Here is a 16133-nt window from a genome sequence, read left to right as displayed (position 1 = left end):
TGCAAGTTCTTTTCTATAAGCACGTATGACTATATTCGGAATACATGCCTACATCACATTGATGAATTGGAGCTAGTTCTGTGTCACCCTATGTTATGACTGTTACATGATGAACCACATCCGGCATAATTCTCCATCACCAATCCAATGCCTACGAGCTTTTCACATATTGTTCTTCGCTCATTTACTTTTCTGTTGCTATTGTTACGATCACTATAAAACACCAAAAATATTACTTTTGCTACCGTTACCTTTTACCACCATTGCCACTACTATCATATTACTTTGCTACTAAACACTTTGTTGTAGATATTAAGTTTCTAGGTGTGGTTGAATTGACAACTCAGCTGCTAATACTTGAGAATATTCTTTGGATCCCCTTGTGTCGAATCAATAAATTTGGGTTGAATACTTGTGGGTTATCAGAGGGGGAAAGGAAGGGGGAGAAGGAGAAGGAAAGGGGGGCGCCCCCTCTCCTAGTCCAATTCGGACCAGAGGGAGAGGGGGCACACGACCTGCCCTGGCCGGCCCCTCCCTCTCTCTCTCTCTCCACTAGGGCCCAATAAGGCCCATTAACCCTTGGAGGGTTCCGGTAACCCCTCCGGCACTCCGGTAAAATCACAATTTCACCTGGAACTCTTCTGATGTCCAAATGTAGGCTTCCAATATATCAATCTTTATGTCTCGACCATTTCAAGACTCCTCGTCATGTCCGTGATCATATCCGGGACTCTGAACTACCTTCGGTACATCAAAACATATAAACTCATAATACCGATCGTCACAGAACTTTAAGCGTGCGGACCCTACGGGTTCGAGAATTATGTAGACATGACCGAGACACGTCTCTGGTCAATAACCAATAGAGGAACCTGGATGTTCATATTGGTTCCTACATATTCTACGAAGATCTTTATCGGTCAAACCGCATAACAACATACATTGTTCCCTTTGTCATCGGTATGTTACTTGCCCGAGATTCGATTGTCAGTATCTCAATACCTAGTTCAATATCGTTACCGGAAAGTCTCTTTACTCATTCCGTAATGCACTATCCCGTAACTAACTCAGTAGTTGCATTGCTTGCAAGGCTTATAGTGATGTGCATTACCAAGAGGGCCCAGAGATACCTCTCCGACAATCGGAGTGACAAATCCTAATCTCGATCCATGCCAACTCAAAAAGTACCATCAGAGACACCTGTAGAGCACCTTTATAATCACCCAGTTACGTTGTGAGGTTTGGTAGCACACAAAGTGTTCTTCTGATAATCGGGAGTTACATAATCTCATAGTCATAGGAACATGTATAAGTCATGAAGAAAGCAATAGCAGTAAACTAAAACGATCAAGTGCTAAGCTAACGGAATGGGTCAAGTCAATCACATCATTCTCTAATGATGTGATCCCGCCAATCAAATGATAACTCATGTCTATGGTTAGGAAACATAACCATCATTGATTCAACGAGCTAGTCAAGTAGAGGCAAACTAGTGACACTCTGTTTGTCAATGTATTCACACATGTACTAAGTTTTTGGTTAATACAATTCTAGCATGAATAATAAGCATTTATCATGATATAAGGAAATAAATAATAACTTTATTATTGCCTCTAGGGCATATTTCCTTCAAGACTCACAGTTACTATGGTTACTATGACTTCACACTGAATCATGTTACTAAAGACGGGTCGACCCTGAGGGGTACCCGCGCGAGCTTAATTGCGAGTGATGTGGAGTTGGGTTGACCTAGAAGGTGCCCGCGAGATACTTACGTGGCGTGGCCGGGCATTCTTAACCCTTGCCGCAAGTACTCGAGACGGGGCGACGTGGTCACATCTTTCGTGAGTCTCTACTCGTGACCGCACTACCAACACACTAACGGTTTGGATATTTGATCCGAGGGGTCTCTGGCCTGATAGCACTAGCCATCATGTGGGCATAGTATGGGTGTTCTGCGTCGTATGCATCAGCCGAAGCATAATAGACGTCATGCGACTGAGCGGCGCGCGCCGGGTTGGACTGCGTAAGCACCTGCCTTTTTAAGGAGGTAGTTAGGTCTGCTCACCGGCCGCCCACGCAACGTGCAGGAGTTCCCGGGGCGATGGCCCAAGACCCCTGGGGGCATAGGTTTAGTCCGACGTGCTGACCTCTCTATTAAGCCTAGGTCGGGTTGCGGCGTATTGTTTGGCCGAGGCCGGGCATGACCGAGGAAAGTGTGTCCGGCCGGAGTTAATCGAGCGTGGTGGGTAAGTTGGTGCACCCCTGCAGGGAAGAAAACATCTATCGATAGCCTGTCGTATGGTAACGGACACTTAGAGTTGTATCCCGATCGATTCAACTAGAACTAGATACTTGAGGTGATAATTGAATAGTATGGCTCTGGGATTGCTTTCTCGTAGGGAGTCGAGAAAGGATCTCTGGCCGAGGTTGATCACACTACTACTACTTTACTTTATGCCACTCTTATCTCTTCTGATGCTGCAAGACGCTTGAAGATGCTAGTCTTCGATAGGCTAGGCTTTCCCCTTCTTTTCTGGCATTCTGTAGTTTAGTCCACAGATACAACCCATTTCTTTGATACAGATGCATACTTAGTTTAGATCTGATGTAAGTCTTGCGACTACTTTGGATGAGTACTCACAGTTGCTTTGCTACCTCTTTTTCTCCCATACCCGATTGTTGCGACCAGATGACGGATCCCAGGAGCCAGACGACCCCACTGATGACTACTACTACTCCTCCGAGGGTGCCTACTACTACATGACGGCCGCTGATGACCTGGATTAGTTAGGAGGCTCCCAGGCAGAAGGCCTTGCCTTTTCGATCGATGTGCTTTTGCGCTAGCCTTCTTAAGGCAAACTTGTCTAACTTATGTTTGTACTCAGATATTGTTGCTTCCGCTGACTCTTGTGTATTTGAGCTTATGTATTCGAGCCCTCGAGGCCCATGGCTTGTAATATAAAGATTGTATTATTTATTTTGTGTCTAGAGTTGTGTTGTGATATCTTCCCGTGAGTCCTTAATCTTGATCGTACACATTTGTATGTATGATTAGTGTATGATTGAATCGAGAGTGTCACAATCGCCTCATCCGAGCTCGACGCGGCGCTTATATGCAGCTTTACGTACCAAAAGTGAAGCCATTTCCGTTGAACGAATCAGACCGGGGCAACACCTCAAACACGTCATCGAACTCCAGATCCGACACCCCACCACGACTAAGACATCGAATGAGGAAACCATACCTGCCATCCACAAACCACGAGCCCAGCACACGTTCCGTCTTCTAGATGATGTCGATGCATACCACAATCTGCATCCGCTCCTGGACTATCTCCCAAACTCTGCGCCGATGCTGGAGCAAACGCTGTCGCAATGGTGGAGCCCGACGACACAAGTTCAGCACAAGGATGCCGCCGCCGCCACACCATCCTTACTTGAACAGACTGATTTCCAAATCCATCTCCAACCATTGGACCGATGGCCTCGTCAGACAAGAATCCGAAGAATCTTTATTCAGGGCTGTCATCATCACCGCCGAAACCAAGACGATGAACAACCTAAAAATCTAGACTACAAGGGAGTAAAAATGATCCACGCGCGTGGATCCGGCGACCCCCTCACCATCGACGACTGAGGTCGCCGGCGGAGGAAAGCCGCCGGAGGACGGCGCTGAAAGATTATCCTCTTTTGGCGGCGGCTAGGGTTTCTTTCATGCAAGCAGGTCTGACCCCACGGACCATGTACTTGACTTGCATACGTTACTCCGTCTCTACCGGAAATATACCCGTACGATTATTCGTTGCGTGAGATATTGGCCTCTTCGCTGCCACGGCGTGCACCAGGTGCACGCGACGGTGACCCCACACCCGCACCACACCACTCACCACTATTAACCACTGCTTTGGTTCTTGACCCAAGCCAACCACCAGTCCCCACGTCGCCGCCCGCGCGAGACCCACAGCCTGCACAGCTACACTCACTCCGGCGCCGCCGCCGCCGTCGCCACCAGCCCGCGATGTCGGGCGCCTCCGGGCCCCTGGCCGTTCTGCTCCTCGTCCTCGTCGCGGCCGTCTCCGCGTCGTCGACGGGGAAGGGGGAGTCTTGGCGGGCGGAGCAGGAGCGGGACCGGGTGCCGCGGGTGCCGGGGCAGGCGTTCAACGCCAGCTTCGCGCACTACGCGGGCTACGTCACCGTCAGCGAGGAGCGCGGCGCCGCGCTCTTCTACTGGTTCTTCGAGGCCGCGCACGACCCGGCCTCCAAGCCGCTCGTGCTCTGGCTCAACGGAGGTACTACTCCCCTTACCGCCGCCGCCCATTCCTTCTGCGATCCGCTCCTAATTAGAATATCGTAATAATCTGTTTGGTTTCTACGGCTGAGGTTACTGCTACTGCTACAGTGCTAGCACTAGGTAGTGGTGGATACCTGAACATCTGTATGTTGTTGGATGGATCATGGATGCGTTGCACCCTCAGCTGGCTTACTGGCATGATGGTGTTCTTTTAGGAACGCTGCCTTGCCAAAGTATGAAACTGCTATTACAAAGGTTTGTGTAGTCTGTGAACTGTGATACATCTAGGATTGGTATCTGGCCACTGAACAACTGTTTGTGGTATTGCTTTACAAGCGGCTAGAATCTTTAAGTTCATATGTACTACGTGCCTATCCAATCCGGTCATCAAGCCTGTCATCTGGAAGATGACCTAATAAAATTTTCCATGAGGAATGTCAACTTACTTGGCATCAAATGATTGTGAAGTTTTGTGCACGTATTCATAAATCTATCTGGGATGTTGACTTCTACTTCGTTCATCAAGTTCATTTTTTAACAAGACTGTAAATAGACTGAGAGTATAATGGTGGCTTACTGCGTTTCATTTGTCAGGGCCTGGTTGCTCATCAATCGCTTTTGGTCTCGGGGAAGAAGTGGGTCCTTTCCATGTCAATGCCGACGGAAAGGGTGTGCATATGAATCCTTACTCTTGGAACCAAGGTACCATTCAACAGAAGCAAATTTATATTCTTGATGAATATTCTTAATTCAAATTTAGATGCTGCTACATTCTTGTTCCAACCCTTCCGTTTCTTGTTTCTAAAAATGTAGATGTTAGCAGTAATATCAAGCCTTTTTCTCTTAACAGGGAACCCTTCGTTCTTCCTCTTTTATCGAGAACAAGGCCCTTAGTAAATATTTTGACCAGAAGTTCCCAAATTAATCAACTCTAACAATAGTTTTTTATTGCTAAAAGCAACAAGAGGCTTGGTAATGGATCACAACATTTGTGATAAGTGGAGTGCTTCACTTTTGCCCATAGCCCATATGTATCATCATTGCAATTAAGTTCTGAAAGAGCTTTCCCATGTTTTCTGTATTATAAATTGAGGTTTAGCTGTGTTGTAGTCATTCATGGAAAATATGTTTTTTTTTCTTCTAAAGAATTGAAAGCTAGAGAACCGACTCCTGAGTCTGCCCCGTATTTTGCTAGAGTACTGAAAACTGATTGGTTATTAAACTGGAAGCTCAGCTTTCTTGGCACAAATCATTGCTTGCAATTGGCTATGAAATTTGATCAACTGGTGGATGGAAAGTGCCAGATCTAATTTGACAAAGCTTGAATGTACCACACTTGTGCAAAACAAGTACCTTATACATTTTGCCATCGGATGCTCACCTTCACCACTGACTGAGTGCACAAAAGTCGACTGCTTGCCTTTGTTTAGTAGTATTTTAGTTTTGATGAATTGGATTCTTGAACTGCTACTTACACGCATATTGGAGTACAGCCTTAGTTTTCAGTCTTACAACCCTTTTTTTGTTTCATATCAGTTCCCATTTTCTTTTGCTAAACTTCTGAGTGTGCTGTTCCTTGCACCCCAGCTTGGTTTGGAAGATATGTATTTTAACAGTTTCTTATATTTGCAGTTGCAAATATCTTGTTCATTGATTCACCTGTTGGCGTTGGTTATTCATATTCAAACACCTCTGCTGATATTTTAAGCAATGGGGATGAGAGGACTGGTACTGCAACCCCATTCACTATGTCTATCATTTGGTTTACATGAAATTCACATCCTCCAAAATAATGATATATTATTGTTGGATTTCACTCATTTTTATTCTCAATATATTGTAGCCAAGGATTCGTTGGTGTTCCTAACAAAGTGGCTTGAACGATTTCCTCAATACAAGGAGCGTGAATTTTATTTAACTGGAGAGAGTTATGCTGGTCTGTAGAATCTTTACAGGCTTTTGTTTCTTCATATGCAGTCTACTGCTTCTTTCTTTCCTTTTCCCTTACGGAAAGTTTCTGAAACTTATTTATGACTCTGGTTTGGTTAGGACACTACGTTCCTCAGTTGGCTCAAGCCATAAAGAGGCACCACGAGGCCACTGGAGACAAAACAATCAATCTCAAGGGTTATATGGTATGGCTTTGGTACTTCTGCATTTTGATTATTGAATTCCATCACATATTTTCTTTTTATTGTTTAGATAGAACTATATTTCTGCTGTCGGGCCTTGGACTAAAATGCCTTCGGTGTTCTGTTGTCGGCTTGTTGCATACCACTGCCCTTACCAATGACCTACGACACATAATGAAATGATTCTCAACTAAGTCCAATAGCGTTTCCTCAACTACCTTGTAGCTTGCCTTTTGACTTGATTATTTCGTTTATGCTTTTGTATCTTACTATGTTTTCGTTGATTGCGTTATAAAATTTCTAGGGACAACAATCAGATAATCAGTAAGTTCACTCTGTTAGAGTTATAATATAAGTCATGTACCCCTTTGTATTTATCCCGTTGTATGAGGGGTTTCCTGCATATGTTCCATACCTGTACATGTATATATATATATCGGCCTATGGCCTCATGGGAATACAAGTTGCTTATTCCTAACATGGTATTAGAGCTAGGTCAATTTTTTGCACGCTGCAACTCGTGCGTTTGATCCGTCTGTTCGATCGAAGCAATCCGCTCGATCTCCTCTCCGTCTCTCGATCGAAGCAGGGGGCTCGTCCGCAGGAGCCCCGCTCTCCTCTCTAGCCGGCCGCTCGCAGGGCTTCTGCTGCCGGCCTGTCCCGATCGGGAGTCATCCAAGCCGCCCGTCCCGCAGGCGCCCAGGGAGCTCGGCTGCCGACCCGTCCCGATCGGGAGTCACCCAGCCGCCCGTCCCGCAGGCGCCCAGGGAGCTCGTCCCAGGGGGCTCGTCTCGCCGGCGCTCTTGATCCCTCTCCAGCCGGCTTCCGCTGCTCCAGTAGCCAGCGCCTGATCCCGATCTGGTCGTTCTCGTCGGATCTAAAAAAAAATGTCTGCTGCATCGGGTTATGTTGCTGTCCCTCGCTGTCCGGTGATCTTTGATGGTACTAACTACACCGAGTTCACTGGCTTCATGCGCATTCACATGCGTGGCATCCGTCTTTGGGGTGTTCTTTCTAGCGAGGTCTGCTGTCCGCCACGTCCAGTTCCTCCGGTGGCCCCTACTCCGCCAACTCCATCGGTTCTTCCTACGGATGCTAATCAGGCCGCCAAGGATGCGGCTAAGGTTGCTGATGAGGCTGCTGATCGTGCTTATGATGAGAGGGTTTTGGCTTATGAGGAGGCTCTTCAGTTGTATCATGGTGCTCTGTCTGCTTACACCCAGTGGCTTGATGATGATGCTCGTGCTGCAGCTGTTCTCACTGCTAGTGTTCTGCCTCAGTTTGCTTCTGAATTTCTGGGTCTTTCTACTGTCTTTGAGATGTGGACCCGTCTTCGTGAGCGCTATCAGCCCTCTGGTGATGCCTTATACCTCTCTGTGATCCGTCAGGAGCATGCTCTTCAGCAGGGTGACTCTACTGTTGATGACTTCTATGCACAGAGTTCTGCTATCTGGCGCCAGCTTGATTCTCTCCGTAGTGCTGGGTGTCGTACCTGCCCCTGTTGCTAGGCTGTCCAGGCCAATTTGGAGTTTCATCGCGTCTATGAGTTCCTGTCTCGGCTCCGTAAGGAGTTTGAGCCCCGGCGTGCTCAGTTGTTTGCTCGTGGTCGTATTTCTCTCATGGAGGCGCTTTTTGAGATTCGTGCTGAGGAGACTCGCTTACGTGGTGCTGGTTTGCTGGAGGTTCCCTCTGTGCTCGCTACTCGTGCTCCTCCGCCACCTGCTCCATCGACCCCTTCTCGCTCAAGTGCTCCGCCGCTCTTGCCCACTCCTTCTGGAGGCTCAGGTCGCCCCCGTCCACATTGCGCCTATTGCAACAATGATGGTCATCTTGAGTCTCAGTGCTACACGAAGAAGAAACACCTGCGCAAGGCTCGATCATCATCTTCAGGGACTTCGTCATCTACCTCGACAGCTTCAGCCATTGCTTTGACTGAACAGGATATTCTGAGACTTAAGCGTCTGCTCGCGGCTTCAGGTTCTTCCTCGACGGGTACTGTCGGTTTTGTGACTGATGCTTTCCGCACTGAGCAATCACCCTCTACACAGTCAGGTACATCCCCATGGGTTCTGGACTCTGGAGCTTCTTTTCATATGTCTTCTCATTCTTCCACTTTGTCCTCTCTTCGATCACTGGATTCTCCTATTCATGTCTTCACTGCTGATGGCACTCCACATTCTGTTGCTAGTAGAGGCAATCTTACTACTACTTATTCTGTTCCTGATGTTGCTCATGTTCCTCGACTTACCATGAATTTGTTTTCTGCTGGTCAACTTACGGATTCTGGTTGTCGCGTCATCCTCGACGTTGACTCTTGTTCTGTCCAGGACCGTCACACGCACACTCTGGTTGGGGCTGGCCCTCGCTGCCGTGACTCTCAGGGTCTTTGGGAGTTGGACTGGCTTCATGTTCCTTCTGCTGCCACCACCATCGCCAGTTGTTCCGCTTCTGTCGCCTCCGTCACTGGGTCCTTCCAGCAGTGGCATCATCGACTTGGTCATCTGTGTGGTTCTCGGTTGTCTTCTTTAGTTCGTCAAGGCCTTCTGGGGTCTGTCTCAGGAGATGTCTCTTTAGAGTGTCAGGGTTGTCGTCTTGGCAAGCAGATTCAGTTACCATATTCACATAGTGAGTCAGTGTCTAAGCGTCCTTTCGATTTAGTCCATTCTGATGTATGGGGTCCGGCCCCTTTCGCTTCGAAAGGTGGTCATAAATACTATATTATTTTCATAGATGATTTCTCTCGTTACACATGGCTTTATTTCATGACTTCTCGTTCTGAGGTGTTGTCTATTTATAAGCGTTTTGCTGCCATGGTTCATACTCAGTTCTCTTCACCCATACGTATTTTTCGTGCTGACTCCGCCGGCGAGTATATCTCTAAGATGTTGCGTGGTGTTCTTGCTGAGCACGGGACTCTCTCTCAATTCTCTTGTCCTGGTGCTCATGCTCAGAATGGTGTGGCTGAGCGAAAGCATCGACATCTACTTGAGACGGCTCGTGCATTGATGATTGCTGCCTCTCTCCTGCCTCATTTTTGGGCTGAGGCCGTCTCCACATCCACCTATCTTATCAATATACAGCCTTCCGCTGCTGTACAGGGTGGTGTTCCTTTCGAGCGACTTTTTGATCGTTCTCCCGATTATTCGATGCTTCGCTCGTTTGGTTGTGTTTGCTATGTTCTTCTTGCCCCTCGTGAACGCACCAAACTGACCGCTCAGTCTGTTGAGTGTGTCTTTTTAGGCTACAGTGATGAGCATAAGGGCTATCGTTGTTGGGATCCTATTGGTCGTCGGATGCGTATCTCTCGAGATGTGACTTTTGAAGAGTCTCGTCCCTTCTACCCACGCCCATCTTCCTCGACTTTTTCAGTGCAGGATATCTCTTTCCTCACTTTTCCTGACTCACCTATCACTCCCGCCGAGACTGTACCTCTCCGTTCCACTTCCTCTCCTTCTCCACATCTAGTTGATTTGCAGCCACCATCCTCCCCGGTCTCCTCGCCTAGCATGTCACCGGGTTCTCCACCTTCATCTCCGGTGATTTTCTCCCCGGTCTCCTCTCCCAGCCTGTCACCCGATTCTACACCTTTGTCTCCGGTGACTTCTTCGTCGCCACCCCCTGATTCTACCTTGCCGATTCCTCCTTCTATTATTCCATCTTTTCCTCAGCATTACACTCGTCGTCCACGACCAGTTGATGCCTCTGTGGATGGGTCGTCATCTTCCTCTCAGCCTACTTATGGCTTGCGTTCTCGTCCTCGTCCGCCTGTTGATCGCTTTGGCTTTCCCACCGCTGGTGCTGCTGTTCTTGAGCCGACTTCTTACCGTCAGGCTGTTGTTCATCCTGAATGGCAGTTTGCGATGGTAGAGGAGATTGCTGCTCTTGAACGCACTGGTACCTGGGATCTTGTTTCTCTTCCTCCCAGAGTCCGTCCGATCACTTGTAAGTGGGTCTACAAGGTTAAGACTCGCTCCGATGGTTCTCTTGAGCGTCACAAAGCTCGTCTTGTGGCTCGTGGTTTTCAGCAGGAGCATGGTCGTGATTATGACGAGACTTTTGCTCCTGTGGCTCATATGACCACTGTTCGTACACTTCTTGCCGTTGCCTCTGCACGCCACTGGTCTATATCTCAGCTTGATGTTAAGAATGCCTTTCTTAATGGTGAGCTGCGTGAGGAGGTGTACATGCAGCCACCACCTGGGTATTCTGTTCCTGATGGCATGGTATGTCGTCTTCGTCGCTCTCTCTATGGCCTTAAGCAAGCCCCCCGCGCCTGGTTTGAGCGCTTTGCCTCTGTGATCACTGCTGCTGGTTTTTTAGCAAGTGCTCATGATCCAGCATTGTTTATTCACCTTTCTCCTCGTGGTCGGACTCTTCTTCTTCTTTATGTTGATGACATGATCATCACGGGGATGACCCCGAGTATATTGCCTTTGTAAAGGCCCGTCTTAGTGAGCAGTTTCTTATGTCTGATCTTGGACCTCTTCGCTATTTTCTTGGGATTGAAGTCTCTTCTACCTCTGATGGCTTTTTTATATCCCAGGAAAAGTATATCCAGGATCTTCTTGCTCGTGCTGCTCTTACTGATGAGCGCGTTGTTGAGACTCCTATGGAGCTCAATGTTCACCTCCGTGCTACTGATGGTGATCCTCTCCCTGACCCGACGCGTTATCGTCATCTTGTTGGCAGTCTTGTCTATCTAGCTGTCACTCGTCTGGACATCTCTTATCCGGTTCATATACTGAGTCAGTTTGTCTCTGCCCCCACCTCGGTTCACTATAGTCATCTCCTTCGTGTTCTTCGATATCTTCGAGGCACGATCTCTCACCGTCTATTCTTTCCTCGCTCCAGTTCTTTCCAGCTCCAGGCCTATTCGGATGCTACGTGGGCTAGTGATCCTTCTGATCGCCGTTCACTTTCTGCTTACTGTGTTTTTCTTGGTGGTTCTCTCATTGCCTGGAAGACGAAGAAACAGCTTGCAGTTTCCCGTTCGAGTGCCGAGGCTGAGTTGCGAGCAATGGCTCTTTTGACGGCAGAGGTGACTTGGTTACGGTGGTTACTTCAGGATTTTGGTGTTTCTGTCACTACACCGACTCTGCTTTTATCTTACAGTACAGGTGCTATCAGCATTGCACGCGATCCTGTGAAGCATGAGCTCACCAAGCATATTGGTGTTGATGCTTTCTATGTGCGTGCTGCTGTGCAGGATCAGGTTATTGCTCTTCAGTATGTGCCTTCCGAGTTACAGTTGGCGGATTTCCTGACGAAGGCTCAGACTAGAGCACAACATGGCTTTTATCTCTCCAAACTCAGTGTTGTTCATCCACCATGAGTTTGAGGGGGGGTGTTAGAGTTATAATATAAGTCATGTACCCCTTTGTATTTATCCCGTTGTATGAGGGGTTTCCTGCATATGTTCCATACCTGTACATGTATATATATATCGGCCTATGGCCTCATGGGAATACAAGTTGCTTATTCCTAACACACTCAACTCTTTTTTTGTATCTAATGTCATTTCTTACAGGTGGGAAATGCCCTGACTGATGATTTCCATGACCACTATGGAATATTTCAATATATGTGGACCACTGGCTTGATTTCTGATCAAACATACAAGCTACTGAACATTTTCTGTGATTTCGAGTCCTTTGTGCATTCATCTCCACAGTGCGATAAGATTCTTGACATTGCTAGCACTGAAGCTGGGAACATTGATTCATATAGCATCTTCACACCTACTTGTCATTCATCTTTTGCCTCCTCAAGGAACAAAGTGGTGAAAAGGCTTCGGGTACGTTTTGAGGCTCCTGCAACTCAAAGTCATGTTAAACAAACAGTGTGCCATTTTACCTGATAATTTAATTGTTATATAATTTACTCATCCATGCCTTCCTACCTGAGGAGTTGCTAAGTTTTGTACACCAATTTTTTAAAGAAAGAATCTTAAGAGTTTTGCGCTTTGGCGTGAATATCAACTTGTATGAACTAAGTGGGGGAATGTTGCCTTGATCTGTACTACTGTCCATAAGTGCATACCATGTTTCATTTTTTTTTGAAGACAAGGGACCTTGTCACCAAATTCATCAACAGAAGTACAGAACCATGAACAAGAAATACTTACCACATTTCATATCATGTGACGCACACTTATTGCTCATAAAATAAGTTTTCTAATGCTAAATGAATTCACACGTTTTGAGTACATGTGATTCATATCATGATGTGTTTTGACAGTCTGTTGGAAAAATGGGAGAGCAATATGATCCATGCACTGAACAACATTCAATCGTATATTTCAATCTGCATGAGGTGCAGAAGGTACTTCATGTTAATCCGGTCATTGGCAAATCTAAGTGGGAGACCTGCAGGTAATGTATGGAGCAGCTTTTTACCTATTGAATTGATTTCACCATCCTTACGATGTAAGTTTGTCCATTGCATTGCTATCATAAGTTTGTGGGAAAATCGTTTTTCCCCACAAATGATCAGTAATTACTTTGATTCCACGCTCCATAATGTAGGGTTGTTCGCTGAATTCTTATCCTATAAAATTATGATTAGACTTTAAAAATTTATATTGTCATGTTTATGCTTAGTATTAAGGGCGTGTATAGTGGTTGAGAAGGCAACATTCTCTTTCCCTTCCGCCATATAGAGATGACAATAAATATGTTGTACCATCAGCTATTATCTCTCAGTATTATATTTAGCATATCATCAGTTATCTCTCAGTATTATCTTTAGCAATCAATGTTCACATGTCTTTAAATTTATGTGGTGATCAAATTTTAATTAAAAACATGCTAAGAGACGACACCTAGAGGTTAATCTTAGTAACTGTAACTGGAAAACGTGAAATGCCAGTGACATGTAATTCCGATAAGCAGATCCGCTAACATGTTTCCCGTTCTTGTTTACTCTTTTAACATGTTGGTATTACTGATATTCTTTCAGTGAAGTTATTAACACCAACTGGAAGGACTGTGAAAGATCTGTACTGCATATCTATCATGAACTTATTCAATATGGGCTTCGTATATGGATGTTCAGGTTATTCCTTACTCTCTGAAGCTTTACCCACTCAGGCACTCAAAGATGGCTCTGTACTAAACTATGCTCTATGCCGTAGCCTTAGGATTCGTTAGTTTATTTCCCTAAAACTGTAACATATTGTCACCGTGGAAAAGTGGGTTTATAGGATGCTTGTGTACAACCTAGTTCAATGTCAATTAATTTTTGTCAGTCTCTGTTCACATTTAGCATGGTTTGTAATTTTGACCTACCATAAGATGCTGCTAAAGCCTTTGTCACTTTTCCCACTCTGTGTACTTCAAACATCATGTAAGAATGGCTTGTATAAATGATATGATATATAAGTATATTCTGTTTTAATCTTTTCTTTACTTTGTCCAGTGGAGACACAGATGCAGTAATTCCAGTAACATCAACTAGATACAGCATTGATGCCCTCAAGCTTCCAACAGTGATCCCGTGGCATGCTTGGTATGATGATGATGGCGAGGTAAGGCTTGTTCTTGATCAAAACGCCCATGATTCCATGAATGTTCAGTACCCTGAAGCTTTGTGGGTTTTTTGTGTGCATAATTTGTACATCCTCAGACCATCATATGTTTTGGACTTGGTTATGTGTCTATGTGGAACCTCTGTCCTTATAGTTTACTGACGTATTACTGTAAGTAGAGAAGTCTCGCAATCTATATGTGATACCCGGAGGCCATCGCAGGCATGATATGCTTTCATTTTGATTTCCAGCCTGCCATGGCGGTAACTTGCTATATACATGAATCGTAGTACTTTTGTTCCCTTTTCAACTAGTATAGGTTGTGTTCTATGTGCCTTTATAGTGCAACCTTTGTGTTCTCCTTTATTGTTTTGCTACTTGCTCCAGTATGTTTAGCTATTTAGGATATTCGTCTTCCATTCTGTTCCTAGCTTCTGAACTGTTCCGTGTTTAAACAGGTTGGTGGCTGGACCCAAGGGTACAAGGGTCTCAACTTTGTGACAGTAAGGGGTGCAGGTCACGAGGTTCCTCTTCATCGTCCCAAGCAGGCTCTTACGCTCATCAAATCATTCTTGGCCGGGAGCCCAATGCCTGTGCTGTCTGATCTACGCAGCGATATGTAATATGATACATTTGGTTTGAGACACGACCAGCACCACACGATTCCAGCTCACCAAGGCAGTTCAGTAGTTTAAGTTCCATGCAGAACTTTCACAATATAAGGATGGCCATAGCTGTTGTCATTTGTAAGTGCTATTGGCGCCAACCAATCCCCTAAGACAGGGAACAGAACTGTGGAACAGTTTTCCTGCCATTAATTGACACTACAGCACTGCCTGTTAAATTAATCTGAAATTAAGGATAAAGATGAATCGAATTTCATCGTCCGTCTTATACGCCATTTATAGCAAGCACTAGTATGTACTCCCTCCGTCTGAAAATACTTGTCATCAAAATGGATAAAAGAAAGAAGATGTATCTAGAACTAAAATACATCTAGATACATCTCCTTTTATCCATTTTGATGATGAGTATTTCCGAACGGAGGGAGTAGCATACAGAACGGATAGCAGGAGTACTCTTGCTGTCTTGCATCTGTGCAGGCTGCATCCGTTGCAACATTAGTCTTCATGTTTTTGGGAACCAGGGGTTATCTGATGAACTGTGTTAAACTATCCACGGTTATCCGACCTGCAAATTCCTTGCACCAGTTCAGTCTATACAGAGTGCAAAATGGCCAAAACTGTCAGTGGAATAACTGCACATGGAGCAGCTGGTGAAAGTAACTTCAATGGGATCCGAATGCAGATACTGTTCGTAGCTGTTAGATATCGACGCCTTAACATACCAAATGGCTGGAGTTGTCAACTGACGCTCATCTATGAGCAGCACAAGATAAGAGGTGATCCAATCTAGGATACTGAATTATCAGGCTGAGGTATATCTCTCATATAGACACACTTCCCATGGCTTAAACTTGGAACCTTGGTCTCAACTCTGGTCAAGCCTTAATGTAACCTAATCCATTCCCATATCTGCAAAATATTGCCTCCGTAGTATGATAGTCTGTCTATCTTATTTCTCCCTCATGTGTTTGCCATTTAGATTTCTTGCTTCTGTGATTCCATTTATGACCAGACTCCTGAATATATATTTTCCCCCTCTGGAAGAGGTTTAAACCGAGATTCCATTATCATACGACGGAATACAACACCCCAGTCAGCAATATTGTTACTTTTTGTTCGTTTGATTTCAGAGGGGACGATTTGCTTACCTTTAATCATTTTAAGATAATTTCTTCAGCTTGTGCAACCTTTCTGCTCTCGAGTCTGTTTGGTTTCTCTTTCGCTCAAATGATTACTACTTCATCCATTCACTATTATAAGTTGTTCGAACTTTTTTTTTGAATCAGATGTATATAGATGTGTTTTATTGTATTTGTTCACTCATTTTAATCCATATATAGTCCATATTGAAATGTCCAAAACATCTTATAATCCAAATATAAAAGTTTTGAAAAATACCGATTTGTTTTGTACAAATATATATACATGTTTTTAAGTTTTATATTATGTGCACTTGCCAATTTGCCACGCTGTGAGAATGGATCTGTGTATTATTCACAATGAGCTTGGCGCTGGTTAATAACATACATGTTGACTGTTTCCTTTTATACTCCCTC

At 45.3% G+C, this 16133-nt stretch overlaps 1 protein-coding gene and 1 pseudogene across 2 annotated transcripts; both read left to right on the top strand.

The window, feature by feature from the left end:
- The first annotated feature begins 3895 nt into the window (after positions 1-3895).
- Positions 3896-14845, top strand: SCPL29 (serine carboxypeptidase-like 29). The gene is made up of 10 exons (XM_048689505.2): positions 3896-4292; positions 4889-4996; positions 5927-6022; positions 6138-6230; positions 6344-6429; positions 11954-12220; positions 12664-12797; positions 13384-13479; positions 13843-13951; positions 14410-14845. Exons 1-10 carry the CDS (start codon positions 4022-4024, stop codon positions 14572-14574), a joined length of 1425 nt encoding a protein of 474 aa, XP_048545462.2. The 5' UTR covers positions 3896-4021; the 3' UTR covers positions 14575-14845.
- Positions 6436-9189, top strand: LOC147958450 (uncharacterized; annotated as a pseudogene). The gene is made up of 2 exons (XR_015611607.1): positions 6436-8478; positions 8754-9189. The product of XR_015611607.1 is annotated as an uncharacterized LOC147958450 (transcript).
- Positions 14846-16133: the final 1288 nt, after the last annotated feature.

The sequence above is a fragment of the Triticum urartu genome, chromosome 7A (genome assembly GCF_056163025.1).
Source record: "Triticum urartu cultivar PI428250 chromosome 7A, HENAU_Tu73, whole genome shotgun sequence".
Taxonomy (NCBI): domain Eukaryota; kingdom Viridiplantae; phylum Streptophyta; class Magnoliopsida; order Poales; family Poaceae; genus Triticum; species Triticum urartu.
The sequence above is the reverse complement of the archived record's forward strand: the minus strand, read 5'-3'. Positions and strand labels throughout refer to the sequence as shown.

Coding starts and splice junctions, on each gene's coding strand:
- SCPL29 (XM_048689505.2), top strand. CDS start 4,022: ATGTCGGGCGCCTCCGGGCCCCTGGCCGTTCTGCTCCTCGTCCTCGTC. Junction 4,997..5,926: donor TCCTTACTCTTGGAACCAAG/GTACCATTCAAC, acceptor TTATATTTGCAG/TTGCAAATATCTTGTTCATT. Junction 6,430..11,953: donor TCAATCTCAAGGGTTATATG/GTATGGCTTTGG, acceptor CATTTCTTACAG/GTGGGAAATGCCCTGACTGA.